The following is an 11,621-nucleotide window of genomic DNA, read 5'->3' on the forward strand; positions in this document are numbered from 1 at the left end:
GGTTTGTAGTGTTTATTCAAACTTGTCAAACTAGATACTGGTTTTTTCAGAGTAGTGGTTTTACTTGAGAAATTAAAACTTGCCGGACTGGCTTAGGAAGTTTCTCTAATTATTGGAGATTAAGAAAACTGCTGATTTATTGCTAGAATCCTTGTTAATGAAGAAGTGGCAAATTAATACTTGATTTCATTGTTCAGGCTTTTTTTTTTTTTTGGTTCTCATTCTATTGCTTTTTTTTTTTTTTTAATCATAAAGCATTGATCTGGTCTTTCACATTGATAATGATTACAGGCCAGTGTGCAGTTTTCTGGGTTTGAATCCGTAGAAAGAAATGCAATCCTTCTAATACTAAACCTAGAGCGTTAGATAACATCTATAGATCAAACAATTTAGAGGAAATGAAATGTCCTTTTTTGGATGCCATCAGAAGAACAGGTAAACCTTTATTTCAGACTTTGAAAATTAAATAGTAGGAGATACAGGGCCAGTGAGTCAGGTGTCAAGAAATTACAGTTGCAGTAGAGAGTGGCCTCAGACTCATTCAAATTTAGTGTCCACGGGTCTACTGTGGGTGGTCCCACCAAAGTCTCAAAGGAGGGCATTCTTCCCCCATCTCCTTGCACTGCCCCTTCCCTTTATAGGTTGGGCACCTTGTCATCTACAAGTACTTTTACAGGGGTGAAGATCAGAAAGCAAGTTTCTTTCTCCCGCCTTTGGGAAGTGTGAGGGTTAAACGTTCTACATCTTGACTTGGAAATTTAGAATACATTGTAAGCATGTACCACTAGTAGTGATCATTGCCATAGAGGAGACTGAAACAAAGCATTATGAAACTTGAGAATGGAAGGAGGGCTTTTAGAAAGCCTCACGAAAGGAACTATTACTTAAAGTCAATCATGAATAATAGGCAGGATTTTAACAGGAGTAAATGAATTGGGGAAGTATTTTGTGTGGAGGGAACAACTTGAAGAGCCATCTGAAGTTAGAAAATCATTAAGTCCTACTTGGAAAATGAAGAGTCCAGTAATAAAACCAAAGTATGAGACTTAAACACAGACTTAATAGTCAAAGTTTTAATTTTAAGATATGGGGTATCATTTAGGGGCGCCTGGGTGGCTCAGTCAGTTGAGCGTTCCACTTCAGCTCAGGTCATGATCTCACGGTTCATGGGTTCAAGCCCCGCATTGGGCTCTGTGCTGACAGCTAGCTCAGAGCCTGGAGCCTATTTCAGATTGTGTCTCCTTCTCTTTCTGGCTCTTCCCTGCTCATGCTGTCTATCTCTCAGAAATAAACAAACCATTAAAATTTAAAAAAAAAAATATATGGGATATCCATTTAAATCTATTCCTATAGGGTGATTCAAGGAAGAGTAATCTTGGGTTTAAGGTAATCAATAGTATCTTTTTCATAAGGCTGTTCTATGAAATATGTTACTCTCCGTAAAAATGCTTAGCACCTCTTCTGCCTAATGTGGTAAACGCTCAGTGTTAGCAACATTTTATAGCAAAATTCAACTTTTCGTGGCAAAATACAGTGATATATATTATCAGATATTTTATACTCTGTTGATAATCTATGTCCCTCCACTAGCCATATGGTGGTGAGTGCATACCTGGCTTTGTACCTTACAGCAGTGGGGTATAAGATTGCTATTAATTTCCAGGGAAGTTAACTAACAGTCCCTTCGTAATGAAGTTAGCTACCTCTCTGACTTCAGCTCCTCCTCCTCTTACCTCTTAGCTAAGCCTCTTTTGTGCTTTTTCTCTTGCTGCTTTGTGAACATGAATCAGGCCATGCTTGTTTCTAGGACTTTTATACCTCCATTCCACCACCTTGAAACACACTTCTACATCTTTGCATTGCTGTCTTCTTTTCATCATGTAGACCTCTTATCCTGGGTCACCCCGTCAATAATTATTTATGTAGGTTTTGCAGAGAGGATGCAAAGACCTATCTGAGAAAATAGAGAAGATAACTACTTATCCTAAATTACTTCTCTGGCATTCTATACAGCTATGCTCCTGAATCAGACTTAGAATAATCTGTTTTTAATATGTCTGCTGATGAAGGAGCAGCTTGTGGCAAAGAGAAACCTATGATTCAGTGGTGATTTGGGAGATTGGGATAACCCACATTGACTAGGGCTGTTCTGACAGGCAAGTGGGAGAAGCAAAAATACAGTTCCGCAACCAACCCAAAGACTTCCTTTCTTCCTGCAATTTGATATTCCGTCTAGCAACAGTATGTATGCAGAGAATGAGATGCTTCAGCAAAAAGGAAAAGGTTTGTAATAAAAATCCTGCTCTTGCCAACAGCTCCTATAAAATGCAGAGGCTTATTTCTCATAGCATTATTTCCCTAGTCATTGTGTAGCTGTGTCAGTCTCCCTGCTGCTTTCTTGGGAAGAGGGAGAGAGATATTTTAGATTTCAATCCTTAGGAAAGAAACTGAGTAGATAGTGAGTGTGAATGAAATCTGGCCATGTGTGGCAACATGGATGGACCTTGAGGGTGTTATGCTGAGCGAAATAAGTCAGGCAGAGAAGGACAAATACCATATGTTTGCACATATAGGAGGATTAGGAAGAACTTAACGGAGGGCCATGGGGGAGAGGGAGAGAGGCAAACCATGAGAGACTCTTGAATGTTGAGAACAAACTGAGGACTGATGGGTGTGTGTGGGGGAGGGGGAAGATGGACAGGGAGGAGGGCACTCGTGGGGATGAGCACTGGGTGTTATATGGAAACCAACTTGACAATAAACTATTTGTTAAAATAAATGAATAAAAAATAAAAATAAAAAAATATATATAAAAAAAGGAAAGAAACTGAGTAGAGAGGCAGTTGGCACACACAGACTTCTGCCTCTCCTGGAGTAGCTAGTGTGGAGGTTTTCTTATGACCTCATCCAGATTTGGCATATTTGGTAAGCCCTTCTCCCAAGATGTACCAAATGACTTGTGCACTAAATCTCCAGTGCCATTTGATGGGGGAGGACTGGCCTGACTGGGGCCCATATTCATATTGAGCTGCAGCAGTATCCATCTTAAACCTGAGGTTTCCCAGAGAATACTTCCATGGAGTCTGGGCATTTTAGGAAAGAGCCCATGTGTTTGGGAAACTGGGTGAAGTAAGGTTTCTTTCTTTTAGGACATCTTGAAACTGTTAGGGTAACAAAGACATGAATTGTAAACCAACCAAGAAAGACTTATGTATAGCTTATTTCTTATATGTGTTTGGCCATAAAAGATTTCCCAAGTTGAGTCTTGAATGAAATACACTTTGGAAAAAGGTGTTCTAGATACGTGCTGTGGGCTGTTGGTTGGCTCTCTAGAACTGTAACAGGCAGAGAAAACAGTGCATACCCATTCCCTACCATCCAAGCCTCCTCTCAACTCCTTTGATCTGTATACTTTGTAACTTTCTTTCAGAAGAGAGCATACCTACCTCCAAGGCAAATCATTGACTTGGTCATTTGGGTCATACTTGGGTATTATAGAAAAGTGATGGGTCAGGACTACTGTTCCCAAATACTAGACATTTAATACTTATAAATGTATGTTAGGTCTCAGGGCTTATCATCTGACCTTTGGAACCTAAGTAATCTGACTGGAGTTCATTATGAAGTTCAGACCTTCAAGGAAGCTTAATTGAAGTTTTCAGCATCCATTTCATCAGAGCCTGAGAGAGTGCTGAATGTCAAAATAGACGTTGCAGAATAGTGTTTTCCAGAGGACATTTGTGATCCTTTGAGGAGAATCCAATATGCACTTAGAGTCAGCAGTCCAAAATGATGACCCCTGCCCCATGCTAGGGGGTCCACACACAATCCCAGGACCTAGCCGTTACTAGATCTTATGTGTTTTGAAGATCTTTTTTCCCCCTCTTTAATGTTTATTTCTGAGAGAGAGAGAGACAGACAGACAGACAGCGTGAGCAGGGGAGGGTCAGAGAGAGGGAGACACAGAATCTGAAACAAGCTCCAGGCTCTGAGCTAGCTGTCCACACAGAGCCCAACTCGGGGCTCAAACCCACGAACCGTGAGATCATGACCTGAGCCGAAGTTGGACACTTAACCGACTGAGCCACCCAGGTGCCCCTGAAGATTTTGATGTGAACCTATTTCAGTAGGATTTTTTGAGGTTCGTATATGCCCCAGGAAAACCATAGACAAAGGAGTAAGCTTTCAGGGTTTTCTGGGATGTGGCCTATTTAGAACTCTTGTAAAGGACACAGTTTATACCCCATGATATCTCAGACTCTGTAGAGGAGACTAGGATCCATAGCTTACTTAAGAATCTCTAAATGAGGGGCACCTGGGTGGCTCAGTCGGTTAAGTGTCTGACTTCAGCTCAGGTCGTGATCCTATGGATTGTGGGACCGAGTCCATGTGGGGCTCTATGCTGACAGCTCAGAGCCTGAAGCCTGCCTCAGATTCTGTGTGTGTGTCTCCCTGTCCCTCCCCTACTCTCAAAAATACACATTAAAAAAAAAAGAATCTATAAATGAGGAACTTAAAATGTAAGATAAGTTGAATGATGAAAGATCAAGGAAAAGTGAATGTACAGATAAGAGGAATAATGTTATTCATGTCACAATAACTGATAATTTTTGGGATACACAACTTATTCTACTTGTTAGATATGTTAATATTAATACCGCCACATGACTTGGGTGAGGCTGTTCACTGACAGTACTACATACAAGCTTCACTTTTTTCCAGAGCAAGATGAATGTAGATTTTCTTATAAGCATTAAAAGAATCAGCCAGAGAAGGAAATTGGAATGGATTATGAGTTTTGAAGCTTGGGAACTTTTCATGAAATCATATGCTTCTATTTCAGTTTCTGTCATTTAAAAATATTCCTAAACATTGCTCAAAGATGAGACCCCATTTGAAGAATATTTTTTTTAAATTTAATGTTTGCTTATTTTGAGAGCGAGCGAGCAATTGGGGGGAGGGGCTGAGAGAGTGGTGGGGAGAGCGAGAATCTCAGTGCAGAGCCCAATGCAGGCTGGATCTCCTAAGTCGTGAGATCATGACCTGCACCTATACCAAGAGTCGGATGCTTAAATGACTAAGTCACCCAGGGCTCCCTCCCATTTAAAGAATATTAATGAAAAATAGAAAACCTGGTTATCAAGATAATTAAGCTGTATTAAATTCCTTCATGTACAATGTTTTACAAACTATAATGCACTTTCAAATATTACACCTACACAGAATTCCTTAAAGAGGATCTATGATCTTTGTTGACTTCATGCATCATTGATAGAATGTATTATACTCTCAACAACCATAAATATTTGAAGTCTGGGGGGAAAAATACTCAGTGATGGACCACAGCCTCCATTTGCATTATCTTTTAACAACTAAATTTCTAATTTCAAGCAATTCTCTCCAGATCTTGGCTTTCAAAAAAGTGAACAAGGATAATTATCTTTTCAATTTTCTTTTATGAGGTTCTTGATTTCTTGTCTATTCCAATTAAATGCTATATGCCACATTTGAGCTCAGACTAATTCCTATTTTGTTCTATCCTTTCTCCTCAACATGTTTACCAACACTCTGTTCTTTACTTTTTGGATAACTTTTCAAAAGGGTAATGGAAAATTGGACTAGTAAGAGTTTTTATAAGTGATCACACCACTGGAAGTCTTACCTCTTTCTAGAGCATGCACAAATGCTACAGCAAGCAGAAGAACCAGGATCCTCTTCATTGTTCTGCTGGTCAGTTCTGCAGCACCCATCTCCTGTACATTACCCAGTAAAAGTGGCAGCCCAAAGTAACCATTTCCCTTTTACTAAGATTCCTATGAACTAATCAATTATTAATCTCTACACAGAAGCAAGGGCAATCATCCTTGGCCCACAAGAGATAAAATAATATCATTCAAGACAAATAGACACCCTGGGGGAAAATGTAGGAGATTTTAATCATTAACTTTGTCAAACTGCAAGAGTCAGGGTATATATAGAAATTTTCCCCCTGCTGCTTTTTACTAAAATTTACTTACTATATTAATGGGCACATTTCCTGCCTGCCCCCTGAGTTATGGGTTTTTGGACCCTCCCTAACCTTATCATGAATAAATGGAAACCTGAAGGTTTCTTTCTATTGGTTTGCCTTTCTTTAAATGTACTACAAGTAAGCATTATCCTTAAAATACTGCAGACTAATTGTTCTTAAGTCCTAAGGGGGCAAGGAGAGAAGAAGAAGCCAATTTATCACCAGTTCCACAATTTTAACGTTATAAAATTTTATTGAATATGGTGGGATAGTACTTCATGTGCTATATTACACTTCTTAAAGCACTGACCTACATATTTAGATCTCATCATTGGAATCAGGTCAGTACCTGGGTCTTGAAGTAGCCCTCTTTTTAGGAAACCAGGTAAGGGTTGGGTACACAAGCTCTGAAATTAAATCCTCTCTCAGCTCTTATTGGCCCTGTAGCTTTAAGAAGTTTTGTCTAAGCCTTATGTTTTCTCCTATACAAAGTGGTGAGAACTCTTAGTACCTTTGTCACAAGACCGTTGTGAGCTCCATGAAGATAATCCATGTACAGAGTCTACCATGAGATCAAACCCATAATATTAATGCCCTCTGTTACTGTTTACATTAGCTATTAGTCTTATTCTAGCTATTGTCCAATTTCTTTGCTGGCAGGGCTCTCCAAACTGAGAAGAACACTGGAACTAATTAGGCCTGGAACACAGCAGAATATTTTAAAGCCAACCCTCTATCTTGGCTTTAGGATCATCACAGACAAGTAATCTAGAATTTCGGTAACCATTTAGTAGCTAAGGATTAATTACATGGGCAGATTCCATCCAAATCTTGGTAAACTGCACCAAGAAGTTACATTTTTAGTCTGATCCTCCATCTATATTGAAAATAGTAGGGTTTTAGGTTCAGAAAATGGAGTCCCATTAGTTGGAAAAAGATCTCAGCTTTGATCTTGTTTAGTTACAGCTGTAAGGCCAATGGACATTTATGTGGTAAAGAAGATTAAAAGATACTACAAACCTTGCTAGAGACCAAATGGGAAGATAGTCTTTCTGTTCAAGAACTAACTACATACTGTTCAAACATGAATTTTCTGACTACTCAAAATCTTCTAAACTTTTCCTTTGGTTAAACTACTAGTTTATTTTCTAAGTTAATTAAAAAATGTTTCAGTCTTACTGTGAAATTATTTGGAAATCACTCTCAACGAGGGCCAAAGAATTTAAAAATAACTGACAAACCCAGACCTCACAATAACTGATAGTTCCATTAAGATAACACAGCATACATTCTTATAGTTTTTTATTTAGCAGCAGCATTTCAGTCATCTTTTGACTAATAAATTCAAAGATAGACTATACGGTTTCCTATTAAATTTGCCACAGACTTTAAGATTAGCCTATTATTTCATTTAAAAAATAACTTTATCTCTGGTTTTGCAATAACCTCTATCACTTCTGTTTAATGACAAACTACATGTAGCAACAGTTGCAACATCTCATTTAGGTGTCCTCTTGAGTAATCTCTACACAAGCTGCCAAAAGCATTCTTTTGGTCCAGTTTCTTTTTCTAACTGAAAATTAGCTCTCACATGCTAATATCTAAACATATGAACTTTTGCTCAGTATTATTTCTGTAACTCTTTAATCTTTCAAATGTTGATTGCTTATAACGTTCTGAAACTGGAAGGAAATAATCATAATTGGCTTAAGAGCGAAGTCTCATGTCTCAATGACTAGTAAGATGGGGAAAATGGGTGAAAAAGACTAACTGAAATCTGCTACTGCAGTAGCAGTTATGGCCACTTAAATTTATTATTGAAATAGATTTTTAACCAGATTTATTAAATATTTAAGCAGTAGAATTTTATAGGATATGTTTTGCCTGTAAAGAATTGAACTAGTTGAAGCACTTGACTGGCTCAATTGGTAGAACATGTGACTGTTGATTTCAGGGTCATAAGTTTGAGCCCCACATTGGGTATAGATTACTTAAAATCTTTAAAAATTGTAGTCTTTATCTTGTCACTGGCTTAAGAAGGAATGTAGATTTTTCACCTAAAAAAGAAAAAGGCTAGTTCTAGGCAAAACTGTGAGACAAAGACCATCTTTGGTTCTTTACCTATCATAGTCTCTTCTTTTAATAACCCTTAGACCATGCATTCTTTACCAGAGCAGTATCTTGAACAGTTATGATGCTACAGTCTGCTTAGAAACTCTTCCGTTATAATACAAAAGTACAAATGACCTTCTTCAAAAATGATTTCATCTCCCAGAGTGTTCTTTCCATTTAGATTCTCTTTATACTAATTAAAGTGCGTTATCGGTATCTTGCCCTGATGAATGACCTGATGATATGGATGTTAGTAGCATAAAGTATGTATTATCCTTAAAGCTGATGTGCAGAGCAAGAATTGAACACAATTTAGATTGCAAGGTATTTTTTTTATTAAGCTCTTATTTTAATTTTATAATTAAGTATAGTATAGTTAAATACAGTATTGTATTAGTTACAGATGTTCAATATAGTGACCCAACAATTCCCATACATCACCCAGTGCCCATCACCAGAAGTGCACTCCTCAATCTCCATTATCTATTTCACCCATTCTCCCACCCACCTCCCTTCTGGTAACCGTCAGTTTGTTCCCTATAGTTAAGAGTTTGTTTCTTGGTTTGTCTCCTTTTTTCCCTCTTTGCTCAGTTGTTTCTCAACTTCCACGTATGATTGAAATCATATGGTATTTGTATTTCTCTTATTTTGCTTATCATGATATTCTCTACATCTATATCATAAGAAATGGCATGACTTCATTTTTTTTTTCATGGCTGAGTAATATCCTATAGTATACATGTGCCACATCTTTATCCATTCATCTATTGATGGATATTTGGGCTGCTTCCATAATTTATCTGTTGTAAATAATGCTGCTATAAACATAGGAGTACATGTATCCCTTTGAATTCATGTTTTGGTATTTTGGGGGACAAATATCTAGTAGTACGATTACTGGATTATAGGATAGTTCTGTTTTTAACCTTTTGAGAAACCTTGTGCTACTCTCCAGAGTTGCTACATAAGTTTGCATTCCTACAAATAGTGCAAGTGGGGCTCAACTCTACTACCCTGTAATCATTACCTGAGCCGAATCTGAGAGTCTGACTCAACCATCTGAGTCACTCTAGCACCCCTGGGATTGTTTTCTTAATTTCTGTCTTTGCTGCTTCACTATGGGTGTATAGAAATGAAACATATTTCTGTACATTGATTTTTGTATCCTGCGATTTTACTAAATTTATCAGTTCTAGTAGGTTTTTGTGTGTGGATTATTCTGGGTTTTCTATATATATATAGTATGATGTCATCTGCAAATAGAGTTTAACTTCTTCCTTGCCAATTTGGATGCCTTTTTTTTCTTTTTGTTGTCTGCTGTGGCTAGGACTTCCAGTACTATGTTGAATAAAAGTGTTAAGAGCTATGATCTTTGTCTTGTTTCTGACCTTAGGGGGAAAGCTCTGTTTTTCCTACAAGGTACTCTTTTTTGTTAAATTTTTTTTTAACATTTATTTATTTATTTATTTATAGAGCAGGGGAGGGACAGAGAGAGCGAGACACAGAATATGAATCAGGCTCTAGGCTCTGAGCTGTCAGCACAGAGCCTGATGTGGGGTTCCAACCTGTGAGCGAGATCGTGACCTGAGCCCTAGTTGGACACTCAACTGACTGAGCCACCCAGGTGCCCCTCCTTTTTGGTACTCTTTATAGCTGACCCATTTTCCTGTTCTTGACTCCCATGAGAAATTCCAATATCTTTATAATCTCACTTTTTATTTAAGTTTATTCAAGCTGCGATTCGGTCATTTGCAATTCAAGGCTCTCTAACAAACATACCTTTAGACCAAGCCTATCTCGGTTGCTATTATTTATCTAAAATGCAAATGAGACCATATTATTGTCTCCCTACTCATAACCCTTTAGTTGAAGGCCTGTGTTTAAAGTTCATGACTACATTCTATGCACCTCTGTAAGGTACTCCTTGCCTAGCATATTAAAATTCAATATAGCTGAACTGCTTGTGGTTTACTGAGCACATTGCATTGCTGGGTCTCCAAAGGTCTTTGTTCCCATTGCTTTCAGTGGAAGAGTGCTTACTCTATACTTTGCATCTGCTCTCTCAGCTTTCAATTTTTTATTTAACATATTTAAATCATACCACTTTTTGTGAGGTATCATGCAAACTTGTTGGTATTACCATGACCTGCAGATTTCCGTGGTTCTCATGAACCTTCTTATCTCGTTATGGAGGTAGATAACAAAAACAAAATTGCAAAGTGGTGACTATGTAGAGAATGCAGAGGAGATCAGAGTAGATGCAGAGAGGCCAGTTTGAATTCTGCTTCAGGAGTCCAGACAGGGGTTGACAGTAGCTCAGCCTGTGGATCTGGCAATGGGATAAGGAGACTGTTTAGGAGGGAGAATCAGGGGTAATTGACCAATGTTGGAGAAAAAGTCAGGGGTGAGCCCTCAGATTTCTGGTTTAAGCAAGTTGGTGACTATTAATGCCATTTTCTATTCTAGAACACACTAAAGGAGAGAGTTTGGGGAAGATGTTGTAGTAGGAGGAACTCTGAATAGGCACATGGATCTACTATTCTGGAGTGCAGAAGAGACATGAATTTCCAGGCTGCATGCAGTCTTCCTGCACTGTGTTCTATTCACTCACAGTGTTCTTACTCTAGCTGAGACTTCTTCATCTAAGTGTTCCCAGCAGGTGGGACAGAAACTCAATATTGTAAATCCTCAGTACTAATCAGTTTAATGGAGGAATTTAAATATCTAGTGAGTTTGTCAACCCTGTGTTTAAAATTAAAGAATATGATAGAAGTCTATAATTTGGTTTTGCTCATTGAAATCTAGATTAAATATGAATGAGCCAATTCATTTTAAATTTTACTTGCACCTTCATGCAAATATGCAAATGACTCCTCTGTATTTTTAACAATAGGCTATTACATAAATACATTCAACACAGTACAGGAGTTAGACAATCTCACAAATACATATGGGTTTATTAAGCAAGATGGCTTCATTTATTTTAAAAGGAAAATTTGAGTTGAAATTAGAGATCAATTAACTGCTACCATGGTTCTGTCTACGAAGGCTATAGTAGTCTAAGAAGTCTTCTATGATAAGTTGGCAAGTAACTTTCCCAAGAATATGTTCATGAAGAAATATCACTGAAGAGGACACCAGATGTTAAGAGAAATCCTTATTCAGACTAGAAGTAAACAATTTTGCCTTCTGCTTGAAAAAGAAAGACAAAGGAATTTTTTTAAAAAGGTTGATAGCAAATTGCCTCAATCTTAGACAAGTAGCTACAACTCCGTGCACCTCTGTTGTTCCATGGAATGAGGATTTCTGTAGTCACCACTGCTGCAGCTATAGTCCTAACTAGTGAACTGCCAGCTAACAATCCCTAAGAAAAAGTGATGTCTAAGTTCAGTTAATAAAGAAGAAATCACTTCATAGTGATTTCTTGCTCCACTATTTTCCAATAGTGGAGCCAAGTAATTTGTGAAAACAGGTCTAATTATTAAAACTGTGCAATTGC

The 11,621-nt window shown here is 37.9% G+C and overlaps 1 protein-coding gene across 1 annotated transcript in view; it reads right to left on the bottom strand.

Moving 5' to 3' along the window:
• Positions 1–5,790, bottom strand: part of GC (GC vitamin D binding protein) — a 30,225-nt gene extending 24,435 nt beyond the window's left edge. The window contains exon 1 of the mRNA XM_039251788.1: positions 5,663–5,790. Coding sequence (XP_039107719.1) covers positions 5,663–5,750 — 88 coding nt within the window. The 5' untranslated portion in view covers positions 5,751–5,790. The remainder of the gene's footprint in view (positions 1–5,662) is intronic.
• Between the last annotated feature and the right edge of the window lie 5,831 nt (positions 5,791–11,621).

The sequence above is a fragment of the Hyaena hyaena genome, unplaced genomic scaffold (assembly GCF_003009895.1).
Source record: "Hyaena hyaena isolate Hyena2069 unplaced genomic scaffold, ASM300989v1 scaffold_395, whole genome shotgun sequence".
In the NCBI taxonomy this organism is placed as follows: Eukaryota; Metazoa; Chordata; class Mammalia; order Carnivora; family Hyaenidae; genus Hyaena; species Hyaena hyaena.